Source organism: Bombina bombina, chromosome 5 (assembly GCF_027579735.1).
Source record: "Bombina bombina isolate aBomBom1 chromosome 5, aBomBom1.pri, whole genome shotgun sequence".
NCBI classification, from domain to species: Eukaryota; Metazoa; Chordata; class Amphibia; order Anura; family Bombinatoridae; genus Bombina; species Bombina bombina.
The window spans coordinates 56,092,098-56,112,704 of NC_069503.1; the positions used below are offsets into that span (position 1 = coordinate 56,092,098).

The 20,607-nt window shown below is 37.4% G+C and overlaps 1 protein-coding gene across 1 annotated transcript in view; it reads left to right on the forward strand.

The window, feature by feature from the left end:
- LOC128661305 (oocyte zinc finger protein XlCOF6-like) overlaps window positions 1–20,607 on the forward strand; it is a gene marked incomplete at its 5' end in the record, with an annotated part of 46,040 nt that overhangs the window by 18,435 nt on the left and 6,998 nt on the right. Inside the window, one exon of the mRNA XM_053715576.1 lies at window positions 18,382–18,439. Coding sequence (XP_053571551.1) covers window positions 18,382–18,439 — 58 coding nt within the window. The remainder of the gene's footprint in view (window positions 1–18,381; window positions 18,440–20,607) is intronic.

Genomic DNA, 20,607 nt, shown 5'->3' on the forward strand with positions numbered 1-20,607 from the left:
TTATTTTCTTGAGACGTGTGTGGTGTTGCTTTAATCTAACACACAGGCCTAGTGAATACACTTTCCCAACAGATCAACACTTAGTTTTCCAATGGCCAAACCCACCCGCCCACATAGTTTGCCTTATTTGTAGAAGCCAATTGGAACTTGTTACTGAGTAGACAAAGGGTTGTCACTGCTATTTTGTTAGCAACACTTGTATTGTTTAAAGGGACATTAAACCCAAAAAATGTCTTTCATGATTAAGACAGAATGTAGAGAAAATAACTCATTGTGTAAACTACAAGAAATGGAAAAAAGAAGAAAACAGGGCGCAACCCCTCTAAGTGTAATATGTATGTTATAAACAATTTTATTTAATATCACACAAATTCACACTCACACATTAAAACCTCAAACATATGAGGTATGATAGGCGCACTGGGGAACAGTTTGTAGGTCTCTCAGGGCGCACAGTCTGCAGCTTTACTTGCAACTCACTCGGTCTGGAGGTCCGGTGTGTATCTAAACTTCCGTATCAAAACAGACTCCACTCACAGTCCCGGTTGTTAAAACATTAGAGCTGCGCATCTTCACTTGTCTCACGATTCGATTCTACGATGCATCGCGATTACTGCACTATTTCTGCCCATTTTTTACATTTTTCAGAAAAAAAAATTCAAGCAGTCAAAATATTAAAATAAACTCTTTTTTTATTTTATTAGCTCAAAAAAGGACACTCTTCCTGTGGCAAAGTCTGAACACAGCAGACAACAACAGTTTATAGAACAGTAAATACTAAATGGCAATTGTTGTATTGGTTTGGAAACAATATTATGGCATCAAACTGTAGTTACAGAGTACGTAGTGTAAAAAGTGCAGCGCTCGCAGTGTACTTCTTCAATAAAAGAAAATATTTAAATGTATATTTTATATATAGTACACTATACACTTGTAAACAAACATGAACAACAAATAAATGTCTAACCTATCTATGTTGGTTTTAATTTAATGTCTTTACTTACTTAATAATAATAATAATAATAATAGACATTAAATTAAAACCAAAATAGATAGGTTAAGCTTAAGTTACCACCATAATACCTTATTTCTTATTTGTGTGAAAATTGTCCTCCTCAGAAAACAAAACATAAATCCCTTATGTGCGGTACAAAATTACAGGTGCACTCCACTGTGCCTTCATGACTGTCAATTTGTGGCAAACAAACACGTGAATCTGGAACACAACACACAGCACAGAGTGTGCACACAACACACACGTGTGACATATACAATTAGTTTACACAGTTACAGTAGTACTAGAGACATTTAAAACAAGTAGCATTGAACTGAACTACTATAACTACAGTTTCTTCTTGATGATTATATTATCTTTATGGGATCACAAATATAATTAGTTAGTTATTAGTTACTGTTAAAGCAGTACTACACACAACTGAACAGTGACTGAGTCTGTCACTGAACAACAGTACACAGCAGTCACACACAAACAAACAATACATAAAAAAGCCCACAGACATCAAGGAGTAAATCATGGTGAAGAAAGGGTGGCACGCCACTCACCTGAGGTGTGTGTGCTTTATTTTTGTATTGTGCTGTTGTGTGTGTGTGTGTGTGTGTGTGCTGTGTACTGTCTGTACAGTATATTTGTGATCCAATAAAGATTTACTCAATGTTTACTCAAGGCTTTTCCTTCCCCTAATAATAGTGGTTTGGTTTCAGTGGTCTCACTCTCTGCACACTCATAAACAGTTAGACACTAGACAGACACTAGACAGTGGGACACACACAAACAAAAACATTCAAAGGCACCACAGCCAGTCAGCCACAGTCACACTCATAGACAGAAACACATACAAACAAAAACATTCAAAGGCAGTTAAGGCACTCAGTCTCACACACACTCATAGATACATACAAACAACATTCAAACTGGCACTCACTCACAGTCACACTCACACACTCCTAAAGACAGTTAGACAGTACACACATTGTTATTGTTAACTGGTTGGTTATATTAGGTTAACCCCTACAGATCTGCCTGGGAGTGGGATGGCATTTGGGATCATAAACAAAACATATGATATCTTTCTTAAAGGGTCTATTTAAAATAGACAATTTTTAGTGTGAATAATCCCTTATGCAATATGCACTCACTGCATTGCAAACAATACAGGTGTGCTGTAAACAATAGCACAACATCTACAAAACAGAGCACTTCCTGATTGGAAAACATCACAGTAACACTAGAAGTAGTAATAGACATTATACAACAAGTAGCATTGAACTACTAGATTAACTAACTTTGATTATCTTTATTGGATCACAAATATATTGTTACACAACACACACACACACAGTCAAACAATACCAAAAAAAACACACATCATAAAAAGAGTGAATCATGGTGAACACATGAGGTGTGTGCAATTGTGTGTTGTTTCTTTTGTATTGTTTGTGTGTGTGTGACTGTGACAGTGACGTGGTCGGTCGTGTCGTGTACTAGTATATTTTGTGATCCAACAAAGATTTACTCAAGGTTTTAACCTTCATTTTCCAAAAAGCTATAAGCTATAACATTAACAAATATAAAATCATTTAACAATACTGCACTGGGCAGTGGGGCACACAGCACTTTCTGGATGTGCCAAAAAACATTAAATATTAATATAAACCTGAATCACTACTCAGAATTATGGAATATGTAGGTTTTTCTGTAAGAACACTAGTTGATCCACATGCTCTGGTTTGAGGGTGCTTCTTTTTGCCGTTACCACATCTCCTGCAGTGGAGAAAACCCGCTCTGCAGACACGCTTGTACCTGGGATACACAAGTATCGCTTTGACAAATGAGAGAGGAGGGGAAATATGACCTCATGTACATGCCACCAGTTCAAAGGGTCTTCAGTGAGAGGCAGAGATGGGGCTTTACAATATTTCTCTATTTCCTCTTCAGCCTTGGCATAGGGGGTCTTGGGTTCTATTGTACCTTCAGTGTCAGTGAAAGACTGGCCCAGCAAAGTCATGAGCAGCGATGTGGACTTTCTTTTGGGAGGAGAAGGGTTATCCTCCTCAATGGGTGATTCTTCTTCCAGAGTTTCTTTTCCCTCAGGCAGTGGCACTTCATCCACATTTGTCTTCCTAGATGTAACTGTACTAGTACACTCAATCTGTGTTTGAACAAAAGAATAGAAAAAATAGCATTCATTATTACTTCTAGCAGCCAGCCAGCTAATGCTATGTGTGTGCTCAGAGAGACAGTAATGCATAAATAAATGCATGCAACAGGTCACATCTATTAGGAGTGGACAGAGGAGGAGGAAAGTTGACTGACTGTGGCGTTTTCGAACTGCCTTATATAAATAAACCTTGTACTCATTAAACTAGCTACTAAGCAAGCTACTGCTAGCTAAGCCTATGTTGTTATGGATGGTATGTTTTATGTTTGTTTTCAATTTATACATTTTTCAAGAAACATGATGCAATTAAAATTACCTCCAAGGATGCAGCCTCCTCAGTCACTCCTCTGTATATCTCCAATCTCTCCTCCTCTGTGAGAATAAAAGGCAGTCCCTTAAAACGAGGATCCAGGGCAGAGGCTGTATAAAGTATCTTCTTCTCTGCCTCACTGCTGTACCTCTTCAGGAGATCTGTTTTGATGGCATTCTTGATCTCATGGATCATGGGTGTGTCTCCCATGGTGTCTGTCATGTTCTGGTGCAGTTGTGCATTTAGAGGGGCAATGAGAGAAACAGTTGGATTGCGCTCTTCTGACATCAGTGTGGTTGCATCTTTCATTGGCTTTAATGCACTCACAGCATCCTCTGCATTTGACACATCTGTTTCGTTGAGAGTGCAGAGATCTGACTCACTTTTTCTGACTTCTGGAGACAACAATGTGGCACAGATTGCAGGTTGCTGTTCTAAGAACCTCTCGACCATGTCATATGAGCTGTTCCACCTTGTTATATAAGTTTATAAAGAGCAGCGCCAGGTATTATTCCCCAAAGCTCCCTCACAAGTAATTTTCCCTATAATTACCGTTGAATAATACACAATAACAAAAAATCAATAGTAGTTTGGGAGCGCTAAAAGCTAAATGAGAAAATTCTGGAAACTGATATATATTTTATCAAAAATATATTTATTAAAATAATATAAAACATGTATATAACATTTAGAATAGATTGTGGGACGTCTCCCTTAGTAGTTTAAGAACAAGTAAAATTTACTGCTTCAAAAAAAAACACTTTTGTATATTTCTCTAAAAGATTCCACCTAGGTTTTTCTTTTTCACCTTGAATCAATTGTCTTTTAATTTCCACCTTAATTCTGATGCTAAGTAGTCGTAAGAAATTTCTCAGATATTATATCGTTTCCTACTTTTGTATTGTTACTTTGTATCAGATGGAAACAATTTACATTTCATAGTCCAATAGATTGTTATTTCAGTTGTTATCTTTTTGTAGCAATGTCTTTTGGTGTATAGTGTATAAACAGAGTTGTCTGTACTTAGTAAAAAATTTTTGATATTTTTTGATGGGGCTTACCGGTTCTTCTGACACGTCTGTGTCTGATGGTATCTCGAAAAAACCGGTAAGAGAAACCGAGATACCATCAGACACAGACGTGTCAGAAGAACCGGTAAGCCCCATCAAAAAATATCAAAAATTTTTTACTAAGTACAGACAACTCTGTTTATACACTATACACCAAAAGACATTGCTACAAAAAGATAACAACTGAAATAACAATCTATTGGACTATGAAATGTAAATTGTTTCCATCTGATACAAAGTAACAATACAAAAGTAGGAAACGATATAATATCTGAGAAATTTCTTACGACTACTTAGCATCAGAATTAAGGTGGAAATTAAAAGACAATTGATTCAAGGTGAAAAAGAAAAACCTAGGTGGAATCTTTTAGAGAAATATACAAAAGTGTTTTTTTTTTGAAGCAGTAAATTTTACTTGTTCTTAAACTACTAAGGGAGACGTCCCACAATCTATTCTAAATGTTATATACATGTTTTATATTATTTTAATAAATATATTTTTGATAAAATATATATCAGTTTCCAGAATTTTCTCATTTAGCTTTTAGCGCTCCCAAACTACTATTGATTTTTTGTTATTCTGTTCCACCTTGTTGTCACATCCGTTATCAGCTTATGATTCTTCAGGCCAAGACATTTCTGTTTTTCTGTGGTGAGAAAATGTTGATATTCGTCGCACTCTGCCTAAAAGCCTGGAGAGCGTGGCCACTTTCAGCGCCCGCTGGGATGCGAGATTCAGTGTATGGGCGAAGCATTTTACATGAGGGAATTTTCCAACTTGAGCAGCAACAATCATGTTCGACGCATTGTCGGTCACAAGCACTACAGATTTATCGGACAGCTGCCATTCTTCCACGACACAAGACAGTAGCTCCGCCAGATGAGAACCCGTGTGAGACTCATAAACTGCTTTCGTTTGCAGCACATGCGACAAGATCTGCCAGTCCTTGCTAACGTAATGTGCAGTTACTGTTACATAAGACTCCGTCGTGACTGAAGTCCATGAATCACACGTTATTGCGACTCGACTGGCTTGGCTCATTGATGCAAATACCTGAGCTTTTTTTTCTTGGTAGAGTGCAGGTATAACGTTTTCTGTAAAGTGATTGCGTAACGGGATCTTATAACGTGGCTCTAGCGTCTTCAACAGGTTGCGAAACCCAAGGTTTTCCACAACAGAGTAAGGCCGTAGGTCCTTCGCTATGAAAGTTGCCACAGCTTTGGTTATTCTCTTCCCTTTTTCAGAGTTGGGTGGCAAAGTTGACAGCGTTGCATCAATTCTTGGCTGATGAGCTTCAGCTAGTCTTGTTATTTCCTTGGCAGTGGCACTGGCGGCAGGTGTTAGCATCTCAGAGTGAAAACGGCTAACGTGATTTCTCAAGTTAGTAGTATTCCCTAGGTATTTAATTTTTGTGTGACAGGCTTTACAAACCGCGTGTGTCTTGTCCAATTCGTGCTTTCCAGTATGTTCATAAAATCCAAAATGTGCCCTGATGCTTGCTTTTTATTAGGGATGCACCGAAATTTCGGCAACCGAAAGTTTCAGCCGAAAATGGCCCTATTCCATTTCGGCCGAAAGAGAGCAAAGCTGACGAAAATTGAGCCTCAGCAGAGTCAACACAAATCATGTGGATGTTGAGTAAAAATGCCCCCATTAACATCTCTGGTGTACCGGCGTGTGTAAGAGGAGGGAGGTCTGAGCCATTATTAACATATTTACATCTCAGGAGCCCTTGCGCGGTGTTCCGGCGTGTGCGTCAGAGGAAGGAGGTCTGAGCCATACCCATTAACCTGTATGTAGCCCTTGCGCGGTGTTCCGGTGTTCTAAAGTTATGCGTCTACCCCGTAGGAATGTGTATACCTCCTCACTTCCGGTGACACATTCCTACGGGGTAGAAGCATAACTTTAGAACACCGGCGTGTGTGAGAGGAGGGAGGTCTGAGCCAAAAAGAGGTGACGTGGAGCAGGCTACATAAAGTGGAGGACAAACCGCTTGTCCGTTGGCAAAAATCCGGTACTGCGCAATAGTGAAAAACACACTTTATTCCAAAAAATAAAAATGTATTTTTTGGAATAAAGTATGTTTTCACTATTGCTCAGTAGCGGCAAGCATACCCGTTAAAAATCTCTGGAGCCCTCGTGCAGCACATCTATCATACAGGGGAAGTTAATCGGCAATCGCCTAAGTGCGCATGTCTGTACGTGTCACTCACATTTAGCAGAGGGTGCGTGCACTGGTAAGAAGTAGTATTAGACTAGAAGTGGTAACTAAAATAAACGGCAAATATTTACTGCAGTTCAGTCTATGGATGTAATGCACAGGCCAGGGAATCAAAGTTTAGAATTAACATTAGTCCAGTTTGTGTCTCATTATGACACACAAATGGGGCTACTGTTACTTCTGAGCTTTGATTCCCTGGCCTGTGCATTACATCCACATGATAGATTGAACTGTGAGGGGGGTCCTGCTTTTATCTTTTATGACACAAAAAGTGACAAAACATCAAATGTGGGGTAACTGGCTATTCTATGAATGAGCTTTCCCCTGTGAATTACATTCATCCATGCACTGATAGACTGAACTGTGAGGGACCTTTGCACCTCTTGCAGACATTCTGGGCAGTGGGCATAACTGTGTTTTATCTTTTTAAATTGCAAAATGTAGAGCTGCACATTCTCCTTAGTTCTCTACAAGATACACAGGGAATCAGGCATTATTCAAAGCTGTCACTTGGGAGGTCTTCTGAAGGCATAATTGGATCATTCTGGGTAAAATTATTCAGAAGACCTCCCAAGTGACAGCTTTGAATAATGCCTGATTCCCTGTGTACCTTGTAGAGAACTAAGGAGAATGTGCAGCTCTACATTTTGCAATTAAAAAGTTTAATAAAACATCATACTATAGTAATTATAACTATGCCAGGCCCAGAAATGCCTGAGTATGTAAGTAAAATGTCAATTGGACTACTAAATAAATAAACAAAATAAACAGATGTCTTTCTACATCCCAGTGGCACAGATATAACTTGCACATTGATTTTGGGCCCTGTTGTTTATGGGCAAATACATGGGCAGAATGAATATTCTGTGTAACTAACATCTGCAATGGTGGCCACTGACCCTAAGTTTAGTTGAAACAGACAGCATCTTTGGAAACGCCTACTATTCACAGCCCTCTGTTTTGTCCAATTTTGGTGTCACTTTCAATAAAAGTGTGGTTATTTATTTTATTGGCTTGTAGTTTTTAATTTCTGACTCATTAAATTAATTAATCTCTAATATTATAAATAAAATTGTAGGAAAAAAAGTAAAAAAAAATATTTTAAAACCATTTTAAAAAAAAAAAAATTCAGTTTCGGTTTCGGCAAAGGGCATCCTGAATTTTCGGTTTCGGTTGCGGTCCAGAATTTTCATTTCGGTGCATCCCTATTTTTTATCTCTCTATCTTTTTTGTCTCCCTCTGTCATTTTAGCATGACATGTACATATGTGACGGATGATGTTGTTGTCAACGTCGAACTCTGTCAGTGTTAAAAAAAAAAAAACACCCCAAGTTGTCAAAATGTCAAGCCGCAAATGTAAAATCAACAAGTACTAGTAACTTCAACTACTTGCCATTTTGCCAACATTTGAAAACAAATTGCATTGCAGGGGACATCACTTACTGTAATATATTACACACTTAAAGGTGCAATGAAACCCAAACATTTACTTTCATGATATAAGACATGATACCAGATATAAGACATGCTTTATGGGTATCAGTCTTTTCAGATTTTCTTCCTCTATTCATTGAACGAATATTTTCCGCCCAAAATTGTATATATTTCTCAAAAAACGGCTGGATAGTGGGAGTTCAGTGAGGAGCTCTGATTACCACAACCTAACATGGCCGCTGCCCGGACACGCCCCAATTAATAACTATTTAATAACTATTCTACCTAGTTAAAATAAATACAAAGTTGCCTGTAAAATAAAAATAAACCCTAAGATGGCTACAATGTAATTATTAGTTATATTGTAGCTAGCTTAGGGTTTATTTTATAGGTAAGTATATAGTTTTAAATAGGAATAATTTAGTTAATACTAGTAAATTTATTTAGATGTATTTAAATTATATTTAAGTTAGGGGGTGTTAGGTTAGGGTTAGACTTAGGTTTAGGGGTTAATAACTTTATTATAGTGGCGGCAACGTTGGCGGCGGTAGATTACGGGTTAATAAATTTAATATAGTTGCGGCGATGTTGGGGGGGCAGATTAGGGGTTAATAAATAAAATGTAGGGTTTGTTGATGTTTGGGGCAGCAGATTAGGGGTTCATAAGTATAATGTAGGTGGCGGCGATGTCCGGAGCGGAAGATTAGGGGTTAATAATATTATGCAGGTGGAGACTATGTCGGGGTCAGCAGATTAGGGGTTAATAAGTGTAAGATTGGGGTGTTTAGACTCTGGGTTCATGTTAGGGTGTTAGGTGCAGACATAAAATGTATTTCCCCATAGGAAACAATGGTGCTGCGTTAGGAGCTGAACGCTGCTTTTTTGCAGGTGTTAGTTTTTTTTTCAGCCGAATCCGCCCCATTGTTTCCTATGGGGAAATCATGCACGAGCACGTTTAGCCAGCTCACCGCTACCGTAAGCAGCGCTGGTATTGAGGTGAGATGTGGAGCTAAATTTTGCTCAACGCTCACTTTTTAGAGGCTAACGCCGGGTTAAAAAAAAACTGTAATACCAGCGTTGTTTGTAGGTGAGCGGTGAGCTGGAACTGAGCGTTAGCAACGCACAGCTTAACCGACAAAACTCGTAATCTAGCCGTATGTGTTTAATATTCATAGGATCATATAGTGCTATTTTTTCTGATCACTTCAATATCAGACATAAGCATATTTTTAATAATCATATTAAAGGGCCACTAAACCCAAAATATTTCTTTCATGATTCAGATAGAACATACAAATTTAAACAACATTACAATTTACTTCTATTATTTATTTTGCTTCATTTTTTAGATATCCTTATTTGAAGAAAAAGCAATGCACATGGGTGAGCCAATCACATGAGGCTTCTATGTTCAGCAATCAATCAGCAGCTACTGAGCATATCTAGATATGCTTTTCAGCAAAGAATATCAAGAGAATAAAACAAATTAGATAATAGAAGTAAATTAGAAAGATTTTTAAAAATGCATTCTGTTTGTAAATCATGAAAGAAAAAATGTGGGTTTCATGTCCCTTTAATAAAGAATTTATACTGCTAATGATTAGCTTAAAATCCATTTAAAATAGCATTCAGTATCCTGGTATTGTATTGTATCTCAATAGGAATGCAATGTATTTCATATTCCTAATGCATATTTGAATGCATGGATCTTGTTTATGACCCATATTCATAGGATATCTTGTTATTATATGTATGAAAAATAGAGATACAGAGGTTATTATTCTGACACAGTTAAACATTTTAGACCGACTAAAATAGTCGCCTATCAAGTTTAGCAAATATTAGAAAATTAGACAATCTCCCAAATTTCTATATTCATATATAATATGCTGTCTGAATATATATATATATATATATATATATATATATATATATATATATATATATATATATATATATATATTCATTTGATTATTTTAACTACATGAAGATATTATTTCTTTTGCAAGATTTATTTATTCTTTATTTTCTTTATGTTACACAGAGACTTTAAATGCCAATTTGTCTGGGCTTTGCACTTGGAAAAACTCAGCAGGGGATAATTTAAACATAGGTGATGTAGTCATAAAAACCAGCTAAAACTGGTTTTCCCTACGAATCTCATTAGGCCTAAAAGAAAATCAGACATTTCATCTTTATTCACTCAGGGGTTCCTGTAAGTAAGGTAATGAAACAGATGTTTTCTCTTTGAAATAACTTAAATGTTATCTTTAATCAGGATAAGCGTGTCTCACCCAGCCAAAACCAGGGGACTGTGATTTACAGTGAATAGAAATAGAACTGTTGCAAATAGCCTCATATATAATTAATCCTGTGGTCCTAGCAACCATATATATGAAAATTATATATATATATATATATATATATATATATATATATATATATATATATATATATATATATATATATATATATATATATATAATATTCAGATACCCTGACACTGTTGTGTTTTATATAATGATGAGAAAATATTGTTCTGTATTTTGTTACGCTAAAGATAAAATATTTCACTTCATATAAGAAACTGAGTTTAAATAAAAAAACAACTTTACTTATTTAATTTGTTTTCTATATTTTTCATGCTGTGTTATTGAATTTAACATTAAGTTCTTTAATTTAAAAATCCCAATTTAATACATAATGATTTATAGCATTTTGTATAATGAATGTTTGTAGCAGAACCAAACCATATTTTCAAGCTTGAGGAAGTCTGTCCAATATTACATTTGTGGGGGTTGTTACTGTTATCCAATGAGCAATAGATTCTTAAGTATCAGCCAATTAGAATCCTGTATTTCCCAATAGGTTTATAATTAACTGTAGAGCCCAGATTAACCATTTTTATTTAATATTAGTCTGAAGCTGCTATTTGCTCCAGTAATAAATATCACTCAGCTTATGGCCCTGTTGTATCAGTCTCATCACATATACTGATCTAATGATAAATATCTTGTGATCTGCATATTATTTTATCTCTAATGATGTTATTTTATAATACATTTCTTATTTCTATTAGCTGCACCTGTTTATCATCAGAACGTTTATCCCACTGATCTGTGACTGATTCTTGTTGTTAGTAAAGACCTTAGTAAGTGTATTCTGCACCTTCAGCTGCTGCTGTTTATGTCACATGATCACAGACTTAAAGGGAAGTGTCCTGTAAATTTGGTTTTCCCTTAAAATAACAAGAAACATCAAATGTTTTTCATCATTTAAATACAACATATAATTTTCAACAACTTCCCAACTGACTTCAATTATGATATTTGCTTCATTCTCTAGATATCCTTTATTGAAGCAGTGCACTACTGGGAGCTAGCTGAGCACATAAGGTTAACTAATGGCAAGAAGCTTGTATGTGTGACCACTAATCAGCAGCTAGCACACCATAGTGCATTATATGCTTTGCCACAAAGTTCCCCAAGGGAATAAAGCAGATTTGATAATAGAAGAAAATTGGAAAGTTGTTTAAATTCTAATCATAAAAGTTTAATTTTGGCTTTGCTATCCCTTTAATTGTGTTTCTAATGACTTGTTTTACCAGTGTATAAAATAGTATAAAGTGTATGGGAAATTTCACCTTTAGCTTTATTTTTTATATAAAATAACTGTTTGCTGGGGGGCAGAGCGTGCAGGCGTCTGTGATGGCTGCCCCTTTCTGAAGCTCCAAGTGCGGTCCGCTTGAAACACACCACTGTCCAGCATCACATCCCCAAAAATTGCACCAGTTACTGGGGAAAGTACAGGGATAGCTCAGCCATAATCCTAGTGACCCTTCAAGACCTACCCAATCACCGCTGTGGTCTACTCATACACGCCGCATTTGGTTTCAATACTAGGCCACATCCAAAATGTGGCAATCTGTCTGAACACCACCAAATGCCCTGAGACCACAGCAGAGCCCTCTCCGGCTCCTATAACCTCCTGTTCTAATGCATTCTACCTAAGGAGAGTTAAGGGTAACACTAGACGTGATCCTCAAGATTTACTGCTGTGACGCAGCAATCATCTCAATGAGACTCAGCACACATGGCCTGAGAAGCTTCAAATATCGGCTTCAAACAGTAAGTCCTGCATAATAGTTTTACATCTCAACCGCTAGCCCTAAGAAGATTGCTGCATGACACAATCCAGATCATAGACTTATGCAAATAGCAGATACATCTTGTGCAGACTACCTACATATCTCATCCATGTGTACTAGATATCTGAATGTCATGGTGACATGATACGACTCAGAACAAACTGAATAAGAAAACACATCTGAATAGACAAGTAGGTTTTAATACCCACTCCCAGGGAACAACCCTAACCCCATAGGCAACAATCAACTTACAGATAATCATCTGCCTCAACTAAGACTTATCATGGCACATCGCAGAACTTCTAAAGCGGATAAACTAAACAGAGCCGCACCCACACACAGGCCCCAATCCTGTTAATACATTCTTTAAACAAATGGATAGAAAGAAAATTGCAGACTCTGCTTCCACAGACTGTGAAGAAGACATTCTAACAGAGAACACTGATAATGCTGCACAAACCAGCCTTCTAGAACCTACACCAGTAAATGCTGATGGCGATGGAAAGCTCTTATTTCACAGGTCAAATCATGCATAATCGTAGAATGTGCTGACTTAAAGAGAGACATTAATGAGCTAGGATATAGGGTTGAAGCCCTGGAGGATGAACGAGAAGAAATAGCTAAAGACATGACAGATATGTCACAAAAAATACTTCTACAGAAAGAATAGATCTAGAACAAATGTTAGACGACATAGAGAACAGAACTCGATGCAACAACCTTTGAATCAGAGGGATACCTGAGAAGGTGCCAGGCGACGCAATTCATGACTACCTCCAAGAGATATTTCAATCTCTGGCAATAGCGAACTCTGTTGTTATTCAGGAAATCCCTCTGGAAAGAGCTCACCGCACACTTCAACCTAAGCCTACAGAAAACCATCCTCCCAGAGATATTGTGGTGTGCTTTCAGAGCGTCAGGGATAGAGAAAAGATACTGAACTTTTCTAGACAACAGCACAACTTTACATACTTAGGTGCAAAGATCCAATTCTTCCAAGACCTCTCCATCAAAACATTGCAGAGAAGAAGAGACTTTAACATCCTAACTACACATCTAAGATCCTTGAAAGTTCCCTATAGATGGGGCTTCCCTGTATCCATCCAAACTATCAAAAGTGGAAAATGAATCAAATGTACAGGCCCACCCGACACAGCTTCCTTCTGCACTGCACTGGGAATACCAGCTCCAGATGTTCCTAAAATGTCATCTCAAGCTTCCAAATCGGTTGTTGCAGTTCATCCCAAACCTCAAAGAAGCACCTGGTCAGAAGTAGCTAGTAAACTCAGCAAGAAGAAACTTGCTTCCAAAACCCACACTGCATCAGAGGTTACCTGAAATTCTGCTACTAAACAGAAAGACATTCTAACATTAATCACCATCTATGACTCTAGGAGTTTGTGAGTTCTTTCATTCTTAACGTTAATAACTATTACCTACTATGATAATGAAGTATGTTTAATTATTCAGAGTTGCTTAATATTGTTCATGTTGTTATTAATGTCGATTTAACATTGCAATACAGTTTCCAATTGTGCTCTCAGACACATGTTTGTAGTCTTTAAAATGTTTAAATGTCATGATTTCTGAGGTTTTTGTATTTTATTTATCTTTTGTCTCATGCTATGACATTCATTCATTAGAGTATAAATACCCTTGTCCCCCTTTTTTCCATTTTTCAATGTACTTGAACCAGGTCACTAAACTTCCTTGATGTACTATAACCTGTTTCCCCACCCTTTGTTACCATGCAATAATTCATATCCATCGGTGGTGAGTTTCAAAATACAGTATCTAGCCCCCTTCTCTACAGTTAAGTAGACTACTAAACCTAATTTTCTTCTTTCTCCTCACCTTCTTTAACTTTATTCTAACACTTCTTCCCCTTCCCCCTCCCTTCCCTTTAGCCAACTTCAATTTATATCTGGTACATACTACACTTCTGCTTTGATAGAACCACACATATTCCAGTTTTGCTCTCTGGTCATATCTGATCCCCATAGTAATACCCCCACACACGTAAATAAATGAGTAAACACATAACACTTAAAACTTTTACAATAGCAACGCAAAATGTCAAAGGGTTCTTATCTCCAGAAAAGAGGTCAATTGCCTTCCTTGACTTCTATAAAAAGTGAATTGACCTCCTTTTAACCCAAGAAACACACTTTAGAAAAACCAATGAACCCAAACTGTCTACATATTACTATGACCAGCACTTTCTTAGTTCAGGCCCAGATAAAAAAGAATGGTGTGGGTATCTATCAGAAAAGGCACCTCCTTTGAACTACTAAATAAATATTCTGACACTGACGGTAGAGTTCTAATAATTGTGGGCTTACTATATGGTAGACCCCTCACAATAGCTAATATATATGCCCCCATCCGACCCACACCCACATTTTTTCGTAAGGCACTTAACCAACTAATAGATAATGCTAAAGGCCTGACTATTATAGGAGGAGACTTTTTTTAACTTTCCACTCAACCCAGCAATAGATACATCCACAGGGAAATCTTATATGGGAAATAGATGAACAAAGGCTAACTGGCATGCTCTCCAAACCCTTCCACTATATGACACCTGGCAGATTACGCATCCCACTTCTTGGGACTACATCTTCTTCTCACATCCACAAAACTCCTACTCCCGACTTGACTACATAGTTTGCGACCGAACCACACTATCTAATTTAAAAGATTCTAAGATAACACATACGGTATGGTCAAACCACAGCACATTGATTAACACTTTCACTTGTTCCTCTATACCACTTAACCGTCCAAGCTGAAGGCTCAATGATCTTATATTTTCAGACCCACTCATCCTTACAGACATCAAGGAGAGAACAGTTGAATTATTTTCTATTAATAATCCCCTAGACACTTTTAACTCCAACAATTGGGAAGCATACAAATGCTTTATATGGGGGGAACTCATCAAACACATGAAGAGACAACGTCAGCAAAGAACTGCACAATATAATACTCTCACCTCTAAATTTATGCAATCCGAACTGGCACATAAACTTAATCCGACTTTCCCTCAACAGCGGGACAGAGACACTTTAAATGATTATATAATTAAAAATGTGCATTTGCGCTCCCTCACAATGAAAGCAAAGTTTTTTTGTTGAAAGCAATACAATGGGTCCAATGCTAGCTAGATCCCTCAAAAAAAAGAAATACAAAACATTTATTAAAAACATTAAAAGACATACAGGACGTACCTCTTTCGATAGTAGAGCCATACTACAGGACTTTACAAAATACTACACATCATATACAATTTAGAATCGTGCAATCCCAATTCTAAAACAAATCTGATTACAGATTATCTAGCCCATATTAACCTCCCATCCCTTACAGCAGAAGACTTTTCCACCTTAGACCAACCATTCCATATACAAAAAATTCTAACGGCTATAAAATCCCTCCCACCCGGGATATCCCCAGGCCCAGATGGCTTCACCCCCAAATTCTACCATCTACTTAAAACACAATTAAGCCCACAACTCTTTACTCTATTCCAATCGATAGACCAGACTGGTAATCTCTCCCAACACCTCTTGGAGGCTACCATATCGGTTATTCCCAAAACCAGGCAAATGCCCTGATCAAGTAGGTAACTATAGGCCAATATCCCTATTGAACATAGATGTAAAACTATATGCTAAGATTCTAGCCACTCGTATAAAGTCCTGCCATACCTGAACCATACTCACCAGGTGGGCTTTATCCCCGGCAGAGAAGCCAAAGACGATTCGATTTGTGTACTTCAAACTCTACATTACTCCAATAATAGGAAAACCTTAATTATTTTGCTCTGTACGGGTGCTGGGAAGGCATTCAATAGGGTGGACTGGGAGTTCACGTAGTCCACCTTGTTGAAATTCGGGTTCTCTACCAAATTAATTACAAGAATAAAGGCTCTATACACTAACCCTACTGCTGTAATCCACGTTAATGACTCAACTTCGGACAAATTTTCGATTAAAAATGGTACCCGACAGGGTTGCCCCCTATCACCCCTCCTATTTCCCCTTACAGTTGAGACTTTTGCTACACATATCCGATGTAATCCAAACATCAACGGACTGAAATTTGGCACCATAGAACAAAAATGCCTACTGTATGCAGATGACATCATCTTCAACATAGGCTCCCCAATCACATCCATCCCCACTAAACTAAAAGAACTTGATACATATAAAGTGATCTCTAACTTTTCCATCAACATGGACAAAACATCCCTAGTACCCATTAACCTGACGACAAACAAAACCACATATATAACTTCAAACACCCTATTCTCAATCTCCAACTCTATACGCTATCTAGGCATCAATATTACACCAGACAAAACAGAGCTATTCAATTTGGCGGCCTAGGAATTCCCAACCTGACTACTTTAGGGCTCCCCAACTAGAATGTATTACTGCCATATTAAGCCATGGGTCCAACTAGAAGCAGCGCTCCCCAATCTTCCTTCTTTGGGCGAGATGTGTTGGATCCCTAAAAGATACAGACCAACAACATGCACCACCAACTACTATGTAGCAAGCACACTAAAAACATGGGACAAAACCATCCAATTAAATCACATAATCTCAAGCCAAATATCCCCTCTCACCCCACTCTAGGGACACCCATTGTTCCTCCAGCCCGAATTGACACAAACAATCTCCATATCCGATCATTTACAACAACTATCAATATCTTCACTGTTCAAAGACGGACATTTCAGAATGCAAAATGACTTACAACATATAGGAACACCTTTTCCCAAATGGTTTGTATATCTTCAAATTCATCATGCAATCCAAATTAATCCACATAAGCTAAATTTGCTTAGAGGCTGCTTCCCAACACATAAAACCCCTATACATAACTAAGTGGGAAAATGAACTGCAAGAAACGTTTACAGAAGAACAATAAAGCAAATTCTTTAAATTGATTAAGAAAGCATCCATCTCCCCAATCAATGTAGAACTTAACTACAAAATCCTATCAAGATGGTACCTCACACCCCGCCGACTCCACAGTATCTTCACTGGTGCCTCCTCACTGTGTTGGAGACATTGTGGTGAAATATGCACTCTCCCATATCTGGTGGCATTGCCCTCAGATAAAAACATTTTGGGAAAACATCACCTTACACATTAACTCAATATTAGGCACAACACTCGAACTTTGCCCTTCCATAATACTCCTCATTGACCTCCCCGAAATCCCCTGTCTGTATCATAGGAAATTGTTACAATGTATGATAAATTGCGCCAAGAGATTTAATACCTAGATTTTTGAAAAAAGTGACAACACCCACCTTACAAATGTGGCTAAAGGAAGTGATCATGTTCTCTCGTTGGAAAAACTCCACTACTGCTTTCAAGGTAAAGCTGATTTTATCTTAGGTTATTTTGTTGTTTTCTGGTCCCATATAAATATGATGTCTAACAAGTACCTTTGACACAAAACCTTCTCATCTCCCCCCCCCCTCCCCCCCTTCTTTAACTTATTTCCTCTTCTACTTTTCACCCTCTTTAGAAATATCCTTCATTTCTTTACGGTCACAAGGCTACGCTGATTATATTGCGTCTAATTTATGTTATCAACAGTGACTGTAATTTGTATTTATATTTTACTTTATTCCACAAATGCTATGTGCTAATGTTATTCATGTTGTGTTCATTTTTGAAAAATTCAATAAAAAACAATTTAATTAAAAAAAATAACTGTTTACTGTTTGTAATTTATTTTCATTATTAAATTGTACACAGCCTTTTAAATTACCTGTTATTAGGGACTGGCTCCTACTTAGCATATGCAAGAGTTCACATTATATAAAAATATGTGTCTGTTATTTTCTGATAGCTGTCACATGGTACAGGTGCAGAACAACATTTATCAGAAAAAAAATTACTATGACTTGCATTTTATTTTTATTATGCATGCATATCTCATTATATTATCACTCCTTGTAAACAAAATAATCTTTCTTTTCTTAACTCTGTCCAAGATAACAATTGAAATGAACATTTTGGTGCCTATCTTGCAGTACGACTTAAGACAACTCAGTATTGACCAAGAGAAGTTAAAGGACTGGGGGTGGAGCACATGACAAAATGTCTGACAGTGAGAATTAGTAGGAAGTACAATACCAATACTGGTGTATCCGATTTAACTTCTATTTAAACAACTGATTTTAAGCATTTCATTCAGGAGAAAATATTGTTTCATATAAATGATAGAAAACAAAGATTATAATATATTTATAAAGTTGTGACATGGCCCCATTTAAATTGATTTTCTACCATTATGTTGTATAGATCTGGGAAGATTAATATTTAAAGTGCAATTATAACACCCACAGTGTTAACTGTACTAAATGCTTGTGCTGAATCAATAGCACATATGTAATAACCTAAACAGCTGATCTGGATCACATGAATTGTTATGTGTGCCTTTAATTATACCATACGTACAGTTAATCAGAACCATTATTTATTATTATTAGTCTAAACCATTTAATATACTTTTTACAGACACGGCCAGAGCACTGAGAGATATCAGGTATTGATGTAACTGGAGTGAATAAGGGAACCTTCTTCCTGAGCATAGACATTGGAGCCTGTAATCAGCATGAACTCATATGTGTTAGGTGAGTACAATAGATATTATGCTGACTTTAATTACTGGGAAATAGAATAAATCAGTCATTAAACAAATATAAACTATTATATTTATATCTGCATCTTTAAGAACATTTGTGTCAGTGACGTTATAAAGATGGAGCAACATCCATTGAGCTGAGGAAGAGGGTAAAAAATACTGCTCCCACCTCTACCCTTTAAGACAGACCATGGCTAACAACTGCCTGACCTCACCCCCTGACCTGGTTCATTACTCAGAACACCGACAACTCCACCTTCTCCTGCCCTGACCTTGCTCATGGAACATCCATAACTGCACTTATGCCTACCTTGTTCCCATGTGTGGAACACCCACAACTCAGTAATTTAGTTTACTATGATGTAGTAATGTTTACGTTCTATGTCATCCTTTTTTAATTTGTGATTTACAGGTAAATACATTTAATAATTCAAAAATGGATGGAATTTTTGAGTATAAAAAGTTTTTCTCTTGCAAGGTGTATCCAGTCCACGGATTCATCCTTTACTTGTGGGATATTCTCATTCCCTACAGGAAGTGGCAAAGAGAGCACACAGCAAAGCTGTCCATATAGCTCCCCCTCTAGCTCCACCCCCCAGTCATTCTCTTTGCCGGCTCTAAGCACTAGGGTCTCTCTACGGGAGGGTAAAGTGAATGTGGTGTTAGAATTGTAGTTTTTATTATCTTCAATCAAAAGTTTGTTATTTTAAATGGTACCGGTTTGTACTATTTACTCTCTAGCAGAAAAGTGATGAAGATTTCTTCTGAGAGGAAAATGATTTTAGCATGTTGTAACTAAAATCCACTGCTGTTCCCACACAGGACTGAGGAGTACCAGAAAACTTCAGTTGGGGGGAACGGTTTGCAGGGTAATCTGCAATGAGGTATGTTCAGTCATTTATTTCTAGACAAGACTGAGATAATGCTAGAAGAGACTGACAATATCCCCATGAGGGGAGGGTAAGCTATGTTCACAGACTTAGTAAGGAATTGAATGCTTACATAACAGGGCTAATTATGCTGGTTGACACTGATTCAGGGCAATCGATTGTTTATTCAAGAAAAATATCGTTTGTAGACACTTTGAAAGTCCTTTTGGGGTTCTTTCTGGGGTTATTCCCACGTGGCTGGTTTTTAGTCACTTAAGAGTGATTTACTAGGCCTCACAGCTCCGGAGTAGAGTGGGAGGGGCCTAATTTCGCGCCTCAGATGCGCAGTTAGAATTGCAGAGAAGTTCATGCTGCTTCACATGGAGGGTCCTTCTGCTGTTTGAGGGCCTTATAGAAGTTATATTCCCCCAAATCTGATCCCTAAGGGCAGGTAGGGCCACAGCAAGGCTGTGGCAAGGTGCTGTACTATTTTTAACCGGGTGTTGGCTTTAGGCTGCTCTGGTTTGGGCATTAAGGGGTTAATCGTTTTGAAACTTGTGGTGCAATCTTATTAAGGCTTTAGGTACATACTGTGAAAATTTCAGGAGAATTGCTGCATTTTTCACTGTTTTGTAAAATTGTGTGCTCTTTTTATCTCTTAAAGGCACAGTAACGTTTTTTTAAAATTGTGTGTTTTATTTGAT